This window comes from Schistocerca cancellata, chromosome 3 (assembly GCF_023864275.1).
Source record: "Schistocerca cancellata isolate TAMUIC-IGC-003103 chromosome 3, iqSchCanc2.1, whole genome shotgun sequence".
NCBI classification, from domain to species: Eukaryota; Metazoa; Arthropoda; class Insecta; order Orthoptera; family Acrididae; genus Schistocerca; species Schistocerca cancellata.
In genome coordinates, this window is record NC_064628.1 from 768,550,944 (window position 1) to 768,569,823 (window position 18,880).

At 38.3% G+C, this 18,880-nt stretch overlaps 1 protein-coding gene across 4 annotated transcripts in view; it reads right to left on the minus strand.

Moving 5' to 3' along the window:
- Positions 1 to 10,521: 10,521 nt before the first annotated feature.
- The window catches only part of LOC126175808 (complexin), a 747,913-nt gene continuing 739,554 nt past the window's right edge, over positions 10,522 to 18,880 (minus strand). For all 4 annotated transcript variants that reach the window (XM_049922797.1, XM_049922796.1, XM_049922795.1 and 1 more), the window contains exon 4: positions 10,522 to 16,170. In XM_049922797.1, coding sequence (XP_049778754.1) covers positions 16,097 to 16,170 — 74 coding nt within the window. In that variant the 3' untranslated portion in view covers positions 10,522 to 16,096. The remainder of the gene's footprint in view (positions 16,171 to 18,880) is intronic.

An 18,880-nucleotide genomic window follows, 5' to 3' on the forward strand; every position in this document is an offset into this window, starting at 1 on the left:
GTCTTGCCTCCTATAAATGCGTTGCTCTGTTTCCTCGGTGGATGACTCTGCAAGCCACCGTATGAATCATGAAGGAGAGTACCTTGTACAGAACTAGTCGTTCCTTTCCTGTTCCGCCCGCAAACAGAGCGAGGGCAAACGACCTGTGTATGTGGTTCCGTAAGAGCCCTAATTTCTGTCATCGTTATGCAGTAAGCTTCAAGTGCTGGAGCTCTAAATTTTATCCAAGGTTTTCTTTGAAAAGAACGTCATCTTCTCTCCTGGGATTCCCACTTGTGTTCCCGAAGCATACTCACAATAATTGCTTGTTGATCGAACCTATCGGCAACAAATATAGCAGCCTGCCTCTGAACTGCTTCGGTATCTTCATTTAATCCGACTTGGTGGAGATTCTAAACACTCGAGCAGTACTCAAGAGTGGGTCACTCTAGTGTTATACGAGGATTGTCCAGAAAGTAAGTTCCGATCGGTCGCGAAATGGAAACCACTGGAAAAATCCGGTAAAGCTGTGCACAGATGCGTTGGACAGTGTCTCTATTATGCCCGTCGATCGTGTCGCGTCGCTCTTTTCAGTTTAGAGTCAACAGTGAGCACGTAAAGATGCGTAGGGAATAGCGACTCCCACCAAGTATGAAGGCCTGGTTAGAGATTTCGCCTGTGTCATGCAGCCCACATAACACCATTGTCTAGCAGTTCCTTCTTCATGCCACACACTGCGGGGGCAATGAAGACGCTCCTGCAGTGTTTCCGATGACAAGTGTTTGGTCACCCACAATACAGTCCGTAGTTGGCTCTCCCTGTGTATCATCCCTGCTCACAAGAACCACTGGCCATGAAGACAAAATTTTTCCCCAGACAACGAGCTGCAGACCAGTGCAGATAACTGGCCGAAAGCACAGGCGGCTGCTTTCTATGACGAGAATATTTTCCAAATACAACACTACGACAAACTCGAAGTTGGAGCGGCGAGTATGTAGATTTCACTGTGGTTTCTGTTTCGCGACCGATCGGAACTTCTGGACAACCCTCATATATGCGATGAATCATACTTTTCTAAAATACTGCTGACAAACCGAAGTAGACCATTCACCTTTCTTACGTACTTGTTCCATTTCATGTCAGTTCAGAAAGTTATGCCAAGATATTTATTGGACGTGACTGTGTCAAGCAGCACGCTACTGTTGCTGTATTCGAACATTACGGTATTCTTTTTCCTGCTGATCTGCATTAACCCACATTTTTATACATTTAGATGTATCTGCCATGTTCTGTGCTCCCATTTTCACCTGCTTCCTTGACTATAGGAAAGCCTTTGACTGTGATGTTTGGAGTAAAGTTGTGGCAGGAGCTTGCAGAGACTGGCGTCCCACCATACATGAAAGAATGATAACTGGGCAGAAGTCAATGCAATAATCACCTTGCAGCTGTGAAGAAGAGTTCTGGCACGTCTGATTTCATCACTGTATCTAAAGGTATAAGAATGGACTTTGTACTACCCTTCTACTGTACAACATCTATACCGCACATGTCATTAGGAAAGCTCTTGATGGGTTGGACTATAGATCTCTCAGTTGGTGGAAGAACTATTAACAATCTGTGCTTTGCTGATGACTCTGTACTTCTAGCCAGCAGGGGCACCCATCTCGCCCAATGTCGGTCCAGATGGGTTCACTAGGACTGAGGCTGAGTGTTATGAAAACGTCATTCAAGTATCCTCACATCCTTTGAGTAGTTTTTTAACCATTCTGACGCAGTTCCGAAGTGGTGGGGTGATGCACTGTCTTGTTGAAACTACAGGTCCACTGCAGGGTGCTCAAGATGAACAAATCGCTGTACTTGATAACAAAGAATGATGGTGATTATGATGATACCTGCTGAGCTACTGACAAAAATTAGGGATGTTAGTATATCACATGGAGCAGACATTAGTCTCAGGAAGTCCAGTCTCATGATAACTGATCGAGGAGCCCAGGTCCAATTCACAGGTCGATCAAAGAGATTACAAATTATGGATTTATTTACCTGTCTTGGATCTATCATCTGCTGCACGAGAAGTTGTGAAGATGACATGAGAAGGATGAAGCTAGGACAAGTGGCTACGAAGCAGCTCACTAAAATCTGGGAGAACGGAGCGATAATGAACAGTGCAAAGATCCGGCTTGTTGCAGCACTCGTATTTTACATCTTTTTTATGTTTGCGAAACATGTGCCACCAATGCCAGAAACTGGCAGTCTGCTGACATATTTGAACTTCATTGCTGGCGCAGAACGCTGCGCATAAAATGTGTCCAGTATTAAGCTAAGTAATATTATCAGGCGTCTTTCTTCTCCAGTACTTTGGCCACAATGAGAGAAGAGATGAAAGCCTCGAAAAAATAATCGTGAAAAGAAAGATCAATGATACAAGAGAGAGGGTCAGGGAACGAGAGGGTGAATAGATCAAATCGAGAAGACCTCTAGTCTGCTACCTCAACAGGTGCTAAGAAAATCTGGTAACCATCTAGGCCGGCGACTCTTGGTTCATGTGGTCGCAGTGCTCAGCAATATGCACAAGGAGTTGTCGTGATGATGCTGAAGTCCCATTATTTCTGTTTTATAATTAAATATCGTCATATTATATTCTTGGCACAATCAACTCAACTTGGGCACAGCGGTTTGCGGTTTTTCTGTATCATCGTATGTACTTCACTGGTTATCAGCGAATAAACAAGTGTTAATTTGTAGTTCGTTCGAAGTTTTCGATACAGGGTGAACTAAAAATTCCCACTTTCTCAAGAGATTGTCAGCTTGTCTAACCTGCTGATTTACTGGCTGGACCCAGCATGTGTTGCATTGCCACGGAAAGCAAAAATTTGGTTTTGTTATCTGTTAATCACGTGATTTTCGATACATAATATTTTTGGTTTTTCCGTCTTATTGTACCGTACTCGCCGTTACTCTCGAAAAGTTACAAAGCACATATCAGTATCGAGTATTGAAATTCAGTGAAATCGATCAATTATATGTGCAAATATATCAACAAAGGAAAACGATATGGCAGGTTTTGGAATGTTAAATTCAACCGGAGCTATTCATGAAATCGACTAATACCAGCTGGTGCGGTACATGAATGAAGCAGTATGTCGCATTTTATCACTTCCTGTCCGTGAACGACACCCAGCAGTTGTTCATTTGTGAATGCACCTTGAGAATGGACTGTGCGTTCACTTCACGACAGAAAATACAGATGTGAGAACATTGTTACGACAACCAACAACCTTAGGTGCTCGTTGGTTTCTGAAGCACGTGATGTCATTTTCTTTTTGTTTGATCTGCAAATCGACCAGTCGCTTTTCGTTTGGGTGACGTAACTGATTCGACACTAAAAGAAATGCTGTGTGGCCAAAATTACAAATTCACAATCACCACCACTTAGTGTGTCACACATTTCACAGAAAATATGACAAATTCCGGATTCTGATCACAATTACAAGTTCACAATCAACACCCCTAAGTGTGTCACACCTTTGACAGAAAATATGTCAGATACCGGGATCATCAAGAGAGGTTACAAAATATTTTATCTATAGTTAACCGTTACATACTGTACCTCGATGATGTGTAAAACATCTTTTGTTTGCAAAAAGTTAACGATGTTTTGGCAGTAGTATTGTTGTAAGTATTTCATTGAGGCGCCTTCCCATATGACATGCTTGAACTGAATTATATTTCTTTTACTTAATTCGAAACATATTATACAGGGTGACTGTCATTAAAGTTAAACTTTCAAAACGCTGTAGAAATAAAACGCCACTGCTCAGAATGACGTCAAATTGCAACTGAATATTATCGGAGAAGGGGGAAAACGTATGGCAGAAGAAAAAATATAGTGTGAAAATTGATCAATAGATGGCGCTGTATGTGACGGAATACGTAACTGAAAACACCTGTCATGCGCACGACCCACTGAAGTTGGTATTAACACGCCGAGTACACGGCTTTTCCTCCTTCCGCGTCTGCGGCGTTCGCCATGACTGTCTCAATGCAGGATCGCACTCTGCTTGTAAAGCTGTATTATAAGGATGATGACTGTGCACACGTCACTCTGTAGAAGTTCTGGACAATGAAGGGTTTGAGAAAAGGCGTTGGTCCGATGACTGCCGTGGGTCTGGAGAAAATGATTCGGAAATTCGGAAAGACGGGTTCTGTTGGTGTGCAGCCTGGTAGAGGGAGGAAACGAACTGTTTCGACATCAGTGGAAGCAGTGGCCACAGCAATGCAGGAGGAGACGAGTGGTGATGTGCAAACGTGTAATGCACTGAGAATTGCCGGAACACTGGACATGCTCTGAGCATGGTGCGTAAACTTTGCTATCAATTCAAAATTATTCATGTGCACGAGTTGCTTCCCGCCGGCCGCGGTGGTCTAGCGGTTCTGGCGCTGCAGTTCGGAACCGCGGGACTGCTACGGTCGCAGGTTCGAATCCTGCCTCGGGCATGGATGTGTGTGATGTCCTTAGGTTAGTTAGGTTTAAGTAGTTCTCAGTTATAGGGGACTTATGACCTAAGATGTTGAGTCCCATAGTGCTCAGAGCCATTTGAACCATTTTTGAACGAGTTGCTTCCTGTTGACCTGCCAGCAAGAGAGACCTTTGCTTTAGAATTTCTTGCTCTCATGGAAGTGTACACTGATTGGCCGTGGAAGGTTTCATGCACAGACGAAGCCCACTTCTATCTGATATGATATGTCAATACACATAATTGTCGAAATGGGCAACGGAAAATCCACACGCAAATCAACCAATACTACTTCATCCTGAAAAGGTCACTATGCGGTGCGAGTTTGTCATCATTTATCATAGGGCCACATTTTTTCCTGTACCGTCACTGGTAAGCGCTATGAGTGTCTTTTGCGCAAGCACATTTCAGCTCTCCAACAGCGTGGATGTGTGGTTGGGATCATTTTTATGCAAGATGGCGAACCTCCGCACATTGCAAATACAGTTAAGCAGCTGCTGAAGCGCCATTTCGGAAATGCTAGAATTATCAGCCGCCATTTCCCTACAGCCTGGCCGTCCCGATCACCTGATCTCAATCCGTGTGGCTTCTGGCTGTGGGACTCTCTGATAGATGTTGTTCCGATTGCAAACTTAGTTGCATTGAAGGAAAACATTGCACTACACATTCTGAACGTGAGCCCGGAAACACTTCGATCAGTTGTGGAACATGCTGTTCCTCGATTTCAACTTGTTGCAGAAAGCGGTGGACAGGATGTTAAATATGTTTTGCGCCAGTCACACGGAAATTAATAATCCGATTTGATTTTTATTGATGATTTTTATGCGGTTTTTGGCCTCAGGGCCATTAAAAACCGATTTTTCCCATCCGATGTGATATGACCTCGCCGTGGTGGATGGGCTTACGTAACTAACAGTGTCACACCTGTATACCCACTTACACTGAATAGTACAGTTTGTTTAACGTCAAATCTACACCTTAGGCATTGTTGTATGATTCATTTATCATTTGTAGTTTACCACTATTAAACTATGATGCTTACAGCGCCATCTATTGCTGCATTTTGTAACTATTTATTTTTCTACAATTTTGTCATATGATAACATGATGGAGACCGTGGCTGTTGTTTGAAGACAAATGTTGATGGTGTTAGGACAGCAACCAACCACAAATTTACTTTCAGTTCCTTTATTCAAAGGGTACCGTTAACGATTTCGAATCGTTACGATTCATCCTCAAACGATTTACACGCTTTCTTTATAACATGTGGTGTGTTTTTTACAGATTAATTGTCGTGAAACGTCGGTTTGGAGTGTTTGTTTTCATAATATTCTTCCAACAGATGTAAATACATTCCCACTGCATTATTATTGTTGCACTCGTAAATTGTTCTCACTGAACACTTTAGATTTGTCACTGAGAAGATGTCTACCACGCACCACATGTTTTGATACATTTACGTGTGCAAGCCTGATTTGTGAACCACCGCTCATAGCGCACGTAAATTGATAACAGTTGGGTACAAAGGCACTCATCTTACTTGATATCGACCCAGATGTGTTCACAAGGACTGAAGGTGGGTGTCGTGCAGTGCCATAAGTATCCTCATGTCTCTTGAGCAGTCCTTAAATCATTCTGACGCGGTTCCGAAGTGGTAGTGTGGGGCATTGTCTTGCTGAAAACATAGATCGTCTGCAAGGAGTTCAAGACGCAAAAAAGGCTGTACTTGATAGCAAAGAATGAGGGTGATTATGATGATATTTTATTCGAGTTATAATGGCTCCATCTGAGACTTTAGATGCAACTTTAATTCTAATTTCATCTACACTACTGGTCATTAAAATTGCTACACCAAGAAGAAATGCAGATCATAAACGGGTATTCATTGGATAAATATATTATACTACAACTGACATGTGATTACATTTTCACGCAGTCTGGGTGCATAGATCCTGAGATATCAGTACCCAGAACAACCACCTCTGGCCGTAATAACGGCCTTGATACGCCTGGGCGTTGAGTCAAACAGAGCTTGGATGGCGTGTACAGGTACAGCTGCCCATGCAGCTTCAACACGTTACCACAGTTCATCAAGAGTAGTGACTGGCGTATTGTGACGAGCCACTTGCTCGGCCACCATTGACCAGACGTTTTCAATTGGTGAGAGATCTGGAGAATGTGCTGGCCAAGACAGCAGTCGAACATTTTCTGTATCCAGAAACGCCCGTACGGGACCTGCAACATGCGGTCGTGCATTATCCTGCTGAAATGTAGGGTTTCGCAGGGATCGAATGAAGGGTAGAGCCACGGCTCGTAACACATCTGAAACGTAACGCACTGTTCAAAGTGCCGTCAATGCGAAAGAGTGGGGACAGAAAAGTGTAACCAATGGCGCCCCATACCATCGCTCCGGGTGTTACGTCGGTATGGCGATGACGAATACACGCTTCCAATGTGCGTTCACCGCGATGTCGCCAAACACGGATGCGACCATCATGATGCTGTAAACAGAACCTGGATTCATCCGAAAAAAATAACATTTTGCCATTCGTGCACCCAGGTTCGTCGTTGAGTACACCATCGCTGGCGCTCCTGTCTGTGAAGCAGCTTCAAGGGTAACCACAGCCATGGTCTCCGAGCTGATAGTCCATGTTGCTGCAAACGTCGTCGAACTGTTTGTGCAGATGGTTGTTGTCTTGCAAAAGTCCCCATCTGTTGACTCAGGGATCGAGATGTGGCTGCACGATCTGTTACAGCCATGCGGATAAGATGCCTGTCATCTCGACTGCTGGTGATACGAGGCCGTTGGGATCGTGCACGGCCTTCCGTATTACCCTCCTGAACCCATCGATTCCATATTCTGCTAACAGCCATTGGATCTCGACCAACTCGAGCAGCAATGTCGCGATACGATAAACCGCAATCGCGATAGGCTACAATTCGACCTTTATCAAAGTCGGAATCGTGATGATACGCACATCTCCTCCTTACACGAGCCATCACAACGTTGCACTAGGCAACGCCGGTCAACTGCTGTTTGTGTATGAGAAATCGGTTGAAAACTTTCCTTTGTCAGCACGTTGTAGGTGCCACCGACACCAACCTTGTGTTAATGCTCTGTAAAGTGCATATCACAGCATCTTCTTCCTGTCGGTTAAATTTCGCGTCTGGAGCACGTCATACTCGAGGTGTAGCAATTTTAATGGCCAGTAGTGTATGTTCACTGTACAGTCATCTATGGCTGACTTGGTTTGATGTGGCAATCCTGGCAAGAATCTGTGTGATGCTGCTGTCGAAATCGAGTATGATGAGAGCCTGTACCTTCCCTGATTCATACTCATGCATAGCCAACACTTCACGTCCACCACAGAAGAATAGTCCTGCTTAGCCCCACTGCAGCCATGCACCTTCCATATGAACCTGAGACACCTACGCGAATTGATGGTGCTAGTTGACCTTATTTAAAACTAGATGTGTTTCACAATGGATGTTAAAGAAGGGTGTGGGAATATTGTCACTTCTTTATTGGAATTCAATGCTCGGGTGACAAGAATAAACAGTGAGGAAAGGAGTACGTGTTTGAGGCGAGGCACATACGAAGCACAAATGCAAAAATTAGAGAATTTAATATTGTCATTTATTGAGCATTTCATCTACTAAGCGCTCCACATCTCCCATCTACTTACCCACTGCATCTGATGGTTAGTCTTCTGACTGTGAAGAAGAAGATCGAATAGCTTGTGTTGAATCGGACGGAAACAGAAACACAAAACACTCTCCTTTAGTACCTGAGTTCAACATGTAAATATAAAATTGAATGTTAGATTTTAACAATAATTGTTTGTAAACAATGTTCTTTACTCTTTTAGATATTGGTTACTCTTGTTCCGTTACTAGCTGTTTACATTATTCTCCACTAAGGGACAGCAATGGAGTCCACATTATCTATTAGTTATCTGAGAAGCGAGCGCAAAAGGGAATTTTTAACATTCATTTCAACTGCTAAACGGTGTAAGTTTGCATAATTCTTTCTCACAGGAGGCTCACTTTATATAATGCATTTGCTCTTAAAAGTTTTTTGTTATTATATTAATATCCACTTAGGCCCCTTATGAGTTTTATAAAATCACCTCTCAATGAGAGTCTGTGATACGTATTTACACCAACTTTCATATTTGTAGGACCGATGGTTTAGACAGGCCGACAATTCTGTAAAAAAGAGCCATTCCATATGATGTATGTGGGGAGAGAGAATTTCTATTACACTGTGGATAACAGGGTAACAACTTACTGCAGCAGTCACATTGCATGTATCGTTACGGCTCTAGAATTCAGTGACAGTTTATGAATATTTTTTTTGCACTGATATTCAGCAACAACGATTTTTATTTTGCTGTGTTCTGAAGAAACCAAGCTAGATTATACACGAATTCTGATGTTATTTTACAAGATTTGATTTACCTTTCATTGATGATCATTTGTACCATTATTATCCGTAGCCTCCTATTACAGCTGTACATTAGTGTTGTGCAATACGACATCTTTTGTTCGTTTTTTTTTTCATGTAACGTAGGTAGTGATATTATTCTTTCTCTCACTTTCCACATGTACTTTTTCGCCTACCTCTTCTGGTGAAGACTGGTACCATTCCCGCAAAGGTGTATTCACTTGGATATACATCTCTATCGAAGGTAGTAGCCTACTGCACGTCTTCAGAACATCACTAATCAAAAGACATCAAAATGACAACATATTTTAGCGTATCTGGTATTACACATATGACACAAAAACTTTTAGTCACATATATCCTCTCAAATGGGAGACTGTTCAAAACGTTTATGGCAAATAATATGTAATTTTGTTTGTGCCATATGCTATGTGTGCATATTAATATGTAGAAAGTGATACACGTTTGTTGTATACTTCATCATGTAGTGTTACCAATCAACACAGGCTACTGGATAAGCTGTATAATCGACACCACCCACATCTTTTTTTTCATTTGAATTGGTTTGCCTTGATAGTTCTTACTAGGAGCATCAGACTGTGCATTTATAGGAGTACTCTTTCACAAACACTGAAGTATCAGTATGCAACAAATTTTTGTCAGTGGTTATCAGCTTAAGAAGTACTTCACGCTACTATCACTTGTCATGTTTCTTTTACTTCTTTTGTGGCCTTTATTTTTATGCAGTGATTTTTTTGACACTTGGATATGTTTGCAGTTATTTTTTGCCTTTCAGGTCCGGAGCCATAATGTGACATATGTAGGTAATATCAGGGAAATGTTTAGTCTGAATGGGTATATGGTGGTGTCCAACCCAATACTTAATAATTATCATGACCAGTCAAACAGCGACTACTGTTTTGTAAACAAATAATGATTTATGTACATTCAAAAGTGTGCTTCTTTCATGAAGACTGCATTATAACTGAAATGTTGATTATATAAGAAAATTTTCACACTACTTTTGCCCAGAACTTCTTCTCATTGTTGTACATTCACATAAATGAGTGTGCTCAGTTCTACCTTTTCCTTAAAATCGAATTATGACAAGGTCTTAATTGCCTAAATTAATGTCCAGAGCTGTAGAGTCCTTAATATGTAAATGAATGGTACCAATGTTATACTTATTCTTTTGTCTATGTTCTTTGCTATAATATATTATGAACAAGAGAGTATCTTATTTCCTTCATGGCTCTTGGAGGTGAAATTTAGCACAGCAGTATTAATGTGGTATGACGTTGTGATTTTGTAGTGAAATTGAAGCAAAATTACTCACCAAGTTTTATTTTATGTTACTGTCAAATTTAGTCTCACAAAACAAACTTTCACTGAATTTTTTAAAACTTCATTCTACTCAGAGAAGTAACTATAAATTTGACTCATTACTGCAATATTGAGAAACTCAGAATTTTAGCTACCTCTGATGCAAAAAGTATTAAAAGTAATTCATAAGACAATGAGAACAACACAGAAAGGGCTCATGGTTCATAATGCTGTCTATTAAGAAATAATATTGGGTCTAGGGTAACTATTTTATTCAATTTCATGGTTGTGAACATTACCATATGATTCAGCACAATGTTACATCACATCCAAAAAATAAAAATTGATGTGCACTGAATTGTCCAAATACTTTAACTCAGTAGTTAACATGAAATAAAAGGTGATATATGACTTAATATGAGTAACTTACTTGAGATAAGTTTTCCCCATTAATAAATATTACACAAGTAAACAGATTTTTAACAGATATACTTTTACTGAAATACTTTGAAAAGTCCTTTATTGTAGGTATTTTATCAGGGCTGGCAGAAAATGTATAACATTTTTCAGAGCTTTATGGTATAATGTTTATGTATAACTTGTTTAACTAACAACTTCCTCGGCAATCTAGGCAAGCTTTCATGTTTGATCACAAACACATTAACATTATTATAAATTTGTAATGTACGTGTCGTTGTTTTTAGGTAGTCTCATGGTTTCAGGAAAATTGGTGGATGGTTGAAAAAATTGATTTGGCAAATAATAAAATTAAATCTTACAATTATTCCTCAAGATTATCACAATAATACTAGAGATACACAAATAAAACAATTTGTGTTAGAAGTAAATATACAGGGGACAGCATTCAAGCATTGGAAATTTGACTTCAGAAATCATTGAACCATCATTTACTCTTAAACTGCCCTTGTTGAGAAAACATCAAAAATTTGTCTCAAATTATTTCAGAATCAAGGTTCAGGAGAACTCAATAGTTTGGTAACTACATCTTCATTAATAACAAACTCGAAAGTTTGGTTATATAAAATTAGCACTTAACTTGACTAAATCTGGAAGGAAGCAAGAAGCAATTGTAGCTAAAAAAGGAAACTGTTTGATTGTAAGTAGGAAAAAAAACTAAAGAAAACTACATGTACAGAAAGATTGGCAAAGAATAAATAAACATTTACAGTTAACAGTTATAAATAATGTTGTGTATTACGAATAGTGCTTTAATCCTATAAAAGGGTGGTTCACACTTTTTTGTTTTAATATTTGCAGTAAAACTGAACACTGGAAATACAAGTGTAACAACTTTTCCTCTAAATATGTGACTAGGTCTCAGTTTTCTCTACACAATATACAGAGTGTGCATCAATAACTTTTAACAAAGGCATCATACACATAAACATCGTCAAGAAGTGCACAATAGTAATTCTTGGAGGGATACTTACAAAACAATAAATAACAATTATTTCTATCACAATTGTACCACATTGTTGTGGATTGTATATTATTTCTTTTCCTTACATCTATGTTGAATTCAGTCTAAGAATTTAATGACACATATTTGTAATATTAAACTACAACAATTAACTGTGTTAAGGCTTTTTTGGGGAAAGTTCTTTCATGATGACATTTGTAGTCGTGGTATTTTGTACATGTTTTACTGAAATTTAACTACCATATAAATGCACAGTCATAATATTTAATGTTTCTATTATACCACAACCAGTGCAACATTTAACATAGTACTGAAGATGTCTATGTTTTATTTTGATTGTCAAATAATAGTGATGAAAGCATTTTTATGTATTTTGAGAGAAAAGGTTACCCATAAAATCAGAAATATAATCAATTTAAGCTACAGGTCTTCATATTACAGTCAAAAGGTGTAACTAACAAGTTTCTGAATGCTTTTGGTAGAAACAGAAATAACAAGAAATTTAAGTAAAACATGGTTTCATGTACCTGTCCTCCCTTTTTTCGTGTTCATAACAAGCCATTATGAGACTGAAAACGAAGTAAATGGTTTGTGGTAGCTGTCATAGTTCTTTATTGAATGGATAGATAAAATATGCAGGCTGCTATAAATGAAAATTTAATGTGTTGTTTCTGATGTCAGTTGCTACATGATAAAATAGCTGAATCACACCTTCAGTGAAATACAGTTTTTGATATGATAGTACAAACCTCTTGATAAAGAAGCACAAAACTGAGGTGAGATCAACTAAATAACAGTAATTTATATTTGAAACTTATTATATGTTTACCTCAGCTGTTGTTGAATAATCTGTTTTTTGATTTTTTACAGCTTTTGGTGGTTAAGAAAGGGAATGGTACTAGGCTTACCAAATACTAACTTATGACAAAAATGGAAATCGTTTATTGCAGTAAGTGTACAATTGATGCAATGCAAGTCAATATCGTACAAGAGCATCAATGAAAGAAAATGGGCCCTAAAAACTCTTCAGCTACAGAAGAATTACCTTTGCTTCAATATTAGTGTTTGAATCGAATGGCTGGATATTGTTTTCGTCATATAATGTCTTATTATGTCTATTTCATTTGTTTGGTCACTGTCCATGGTTAATCGATTTCACCCAAATTCCATGCTAATGTCTACTTAGGTGACAACATCTACAGAATATTTCAATGGACCACACATTCTTAGGGCTTTATTCCCTGCTCACTAAAATCTGCACAAACAAGTAAGCTCAAATATACACACTAACTGACATATCATTGTGACAGTCACTATTGTTTTATTATAGCAGCATCTTCACTTGATAAATTAATTAGAATATCTTTTACCTCTACACCAAAAGCATACATATGCCACAACTATGACTATCAATGAATGTCTGAGAAAATTTGGTACATTGGTTCTAGAACATATTTTGAGCTCAGTCAAATGCATTAAGAAACCTGCTGGATAAAAATGTCCTGTGGCTGACATTAGAAGTTATTAAATCACAGATTTTACAGCCCTGTATCAACTCAGGAAATTATATTATCAAACATCTTTAAATGGACAATATACATTCATCTACAATAGTACTCCTGGAATAAAATGTAATACTGACCACCTTTATAAGGGGTGATATACATTTTTCATACATGTCACTAATGAAGAACTTGACTGCTATTTCAACTTCAAAAGTGCTGGTCTTTGGGTCACGAAGAAACTGTGTATCAAAGTTCAAATAATACGTTGCTCACATTGTGATGTTTCAGTTTCCAGGTCCTTATTGAATTACAAATCTACAATACAGTAAATAACAGCACAGGAAAAATTTTAAGGGTCATATGATGTAAGTTTATTAAAAGTTTATCTTTTACATTTTAGTTCATTTATTTTATCAGATATTTACTTAGAGAAACCACAGTTTAAAATGAATGTTTTAGGTATGTTTCTGACTTGCTTTATTATGTAGAATAACATTAAGGGAACTCTACAGATGAAAACTGGGACTGATATCTTCATTCTATAATTTTTTCTGCCTTATCACTGAGTACATATTATATTAACATAAAGCTAACTTCAATATGAAATGCACAATTCAGGAGTCAACTACATAGACTGTCTAGTTATAAAAATATACTGCTGAAAATGTTTGTCTTTTTTTGCATATATTCCACTGGCTGAATGACCTTTTGGATTAGAACGAACTGTTACAACTATGAGCAAGAAGATAACAGACTTGAAATAAAAACAAACATTTCCATTTGTAATTTATCGGCTAAAACTGAACATATCCTTTGTAAAACATTTAAAAAATCTCATATTACTTGTACAGCTTAAATATATAGCTTTACTATGAATTCCCTTGGCTACAGTTAGTTTATCAACATTAAGTACATTTTTGCGTAAAGTTGGTCAACAAGAGACAAGCAATATGCAATAGAGCAAAGTCCAATAATAAATATACCTAATGAAATTGTGTCTTACAGATGCACTACTATATAAGCCTTCATATTGATCATACAGTTCTAAAATATTGCAGTTATAGAAGCTTACTAGGATGGGTGGCAAGAGATAACAATGGATGAGGAAGAAGAGAAAGGAGAGAGCACATCAATAGAAGGATCACAACAACTACACATTCCACAGACAGTGTGTTTGTGAATATTTCATACAGACAGAACCCTATCAGAAGAATTGATTCCAGTAACTTTTTTATTATGAGCACTGGAATAAAAAATTCTGAAGAGAGGCATATCATTTATCCTCATAGGAAAAAAAGTCACATTATTATTAAAAGAAGGTTTAGCAGAAATTGAGAGAGAATTGTAAACATATTAAGTAAATCTGGCAGCAACCAATTTTTAAGAAATACATATACAGTATGTGAGACATTTCTTTACAAAGAGAAAATACACTATATAAAATTTCTGAGTTATAGAAATGCAATCATATTTCTGTTTCTCACTTTTTTCGAAACAATGTTGAAACAAATGATACTTTACACTGACTGAGCACAAGGAACCTTTCTTTTGTAAGGAATGTGCTTGTTAGGAACAAAACTAACGGAATTTGGATGAGTACCAAACAGCCATGGGCCAGATGTACTGCTTTTGAGCAGACTGACTGATGCATACAAACATATCTTTCTCAGGGAGGAACATATTATCACTTCAGTTTACAGTTGTTTCTACATAGAAAAATTTTACTACAGTTTCCAAATAAAACAGTAGCAACAACAACATGAAATTAACTGGAATATCACGATTATATACAACAGTTTAATAACTTTTGAACATTTTTGCACAGTTACAAGATTCAAAATATATTTATTTTCTAGAAAATCTAGAAAACATATATGTAAATTATTTCAGAACACTTTAATGTATATTTAATCTATGGTTTTGTCATTTTGCCAGTTACTTTCTTCAAAATCTATATAGTATAAAATTCCCATGCGCTTATATTCAAACAAATAATAAGGTACAAAATTTAGTACACAGAAAAACTTCCCTCCATTCACACTTACATTCAGGATTTTAGATACAAATGTACAGTTCATAGCACTACATTTTGAACACAAATCTTTTAGTTTTATATCTTTTGAAGATAATTCTCCATGGTGTCAGAAGATAAGTAATAACTTACTGCAGTGCTCCTCAGTCTTTCTTGAGATGACTCCTTATTCTCTTGTTTGTTGTCCTGTCTTCTTAGATATTTAAATCATTAACTTTATGTGGATCATAATATTTGAAAAGAACAGATTAAACACAAATTTTCTAGGCAGCTACAGTTATTAACGATTCAGTGAGCAGCAATTATTTTTCACGTGCATGAGATTGGTAAAGGACTTGCGAATTTTATATCAATGGTCATATTTTCTACCATTACTCTCTATTCTCCTCCACCTCATCTATTCATTTACCCATTCTGACATATTAAAAAAATTATTTCATCTTTGACTCGTTCATAATAAAAATTTCTGATTTAAACTTTGACTTACATTCTAGGTGTTCAGTAATATTATTAACTCTACAAAACTCTAACAGCATGGCAAGCATCATTATTTATTAATTCATGGTATGTTGCCCTTACTTGAATATCCTTAACAATATTTATTATTGTAGATTGGTCACTACAAATATCGCAGTCTCTTGTTATATCAACTTACGTGTGGTTTATTTTTGTTTAAAAAACCAAGTTATTGAGTTTATCAAGAACAGGTTTCATCTTGCATATATTGTGTCCTTCCTGCTCTTAGCAATTTTTGGAACCACATAAGCTAATGTTGTTAATCTGGTCGCCTCTTGTTGATGACCTTTTTTTAGAACCACTAAAGTTGATGTAATTTTATATGCCAGTGATTTCTCACTGCAAGACGCATTTACTTTCAATTTGGGACTTGATTTCATTCACCTGAGATTCTATCGTGTTCTTCAGCTCTGCAAAAAATGAAAACAGTGGCATATTTAGAACTGTGGAATATTACTCACTTAATTTTCTTTAAATACAGTAACAGAAGCATTGATGGTTAGCAGGCAATTGGGGAGCAATAATAATGTAACATTTCTGGCTTATTGTTTATTGACTGAAGTTACTAATGTGCGTAAAATACTAAGATAATTTAACTAAAATGTTTTGGAAAATTTGAAGTACTGACTTTTATTTATTCGTAAGTGCAAAAAAATGTGGTGATAAGGCTAAAACTACGAACAGTTGTGCAATTCTACGTTAATAAACTGGCAATCTTCCTTAAAACGAACAAATTATTATTACAGCTATGATTTTCAAGTGCTAGTCACCTTCTGGCGCACACACACACAAGCTGGGAGGTAACATTAACGCTTATAAAACGTAATACAGATATCGTTTTTCACCAATTGCCCCTGACTATTGCTTTCCCAAACATTATAATGCAAAATATAAACAAATTTTACAGTACTGCATAAAGTTTTTGTTTCAGTAAGTACTGCTTGGGGAGGACCTGGGTAAAAATAAATTACAAGGGATTAGAAAAGCTGCCCTTTTATACACAGTCTGCATATCGAAAGAGTACGATAAGGATGTAGTTTAACATTGAAATTAGGATGTAATGGTATAAATTTGTGTGACCGACTGAAGGGATTGGCAATGGTTGCAAACTGAAGGTACTCTATTTTCTAACGGTAAATTAATGATGTACACTGCTCGAAATAAAGGGAAACTTTGTCGAAATGTCCTTCTACTTATTACGAAAATATTTTGTCTCGTCAGCTTTCGGTAAATACTCACAGTATTATACGAAAGGGGAGCAAGACGGTTCCATATATGTACGCATGTCGATCGCACATTTGTGTAACGATTTGGGCATCGCTCAAGTACTGCAATTTCAGAAGTCGTTATTGTGGCATGATAGAAGTCACATTTAAACAATTGTGGGAGAACAGCTTAGCAATTTCATAACATAAAATCTAACAAGTTGAAGCATGTGTTAACAAAATGGGTGGCTAATATTCTATCGGATGAGCTTATTATCACATCAAAACATCTGGCAGTAAACTGGTTTGAGCTCAGTGGTGAAGTTATAGCAGCTGTAGTTGGATATATTGCAGATCTTCTAGAATCGTACCTTTCGGATGTTCTCTGCTCCATGAAAGAGCTTGGAACGAAATCCATTAGGGGCACTATGTTGAAAAATAACTAGAAAACGTATAAATTACATTGTTAGGCTGAGAGATGGCATTGGAGAGCTATGACTATGTCCCTTTCACAAGGCAACGTTTTGACCAAAAACATCAACAAAATAACTTCCGAGAGTTGATGTCAGTCTTGAATGCCTTTACGACGAAGACGTCGTTATCAACAGCTCACTGAGTTTGAATGAGGTCGTGTAATGCGGCTACGAGAAAATGGATATTTCTTCAGTGATATTGCAGAAAGATTTGGCAGGAATTTAGCCACTATAAATGATTGCTGGCATCAGTGGTCACTAGAAGGTACGGTCACAAGAAGACAGGCTCCGGACGGTCACGTGGTACTAGCGAGGGGAAGACCACCATGTTCGTCGAATGGCTTTTGTGCATCGTAATGCATCGGCAGCAGCAATCTGAGCAGCAGGTGGCACTATAGTGACACAATGAATTGTTACAAATCGGTTACTTCAAGGGCAGCTCTGAGCCATACGCCCTGTATCGTGCATACCACTGACCCCAAATCACCGCCATTTGCAACATAAATGGTGTCAAGCGAGAGCTCAGTGGAGGGCAGAGTGGAGGTCTGTTTCGATTTCTGATGAAAGCCTCGGCGTCGGTGATGGCTGTGTGTAGGTTAGGAAGGAGGGCAGGTGAGTGCCTGCAACCGACCTGTCTGCGGCCTAGGCACAGTGTACCTACACTTGGAGTTATGGTATGGCGTGCGATTTGGTATGACAGCAGGAGCACTTATGTGGTAATCCGAGGCACCCTGCCTGCAAATGTGTACATCAGTCTGGTGATTCGACCTGTTGTGCAGCCATTCATGAACAGCATTCCAGGGGGTGTTTTACCAACAGGGTAACACTCGCCCACATACCGCTGTTGTAGCCCCACATGCTCTATAGAGTTTCAATATGTTGCCTGCTCGATTACCAGATCTGTCTCCAATTGAGCACGCATGGGACATCATCGGACGACAACTCCAGCGTCATCCACAACCAGCATTAACCGTCTCTCAATTGACCGATCAAGTGCAATCGTCAGGGAACTCAATCCCACAGACTGATATCCAGCACCTGTACAACACAATGCATGCACGTTTACATGCTTTCATCCAACTTTCTCGCGGTTGCATCGGTTATTAATGTACAAGCATATCACATTTGCAATCGTTTATCCCTCGCTTACATTAATCTGTGATATTTAAACCGTAAAAGCTTGTGTATAGTACCGAGACGAATGTATTACAGAAATTTCATTAGTCTACGTTAATTATTTCTTGGTGCTGGGATTATTTTCTCGTTAGTGTTGGTCTGAGCGCGTCGAAAGGATCAGAGTTCGTTTTACATATGCAGTGTTCAGTAAGTGACACATACTCATACCAAGTGAGGGAGGGTCACCAAACAACTGCGTCCAGGTGCGCACAACTTTGTGCTACCGTGCTGATGTAATAATTAACGTTGCCGGATCTACACCTTTC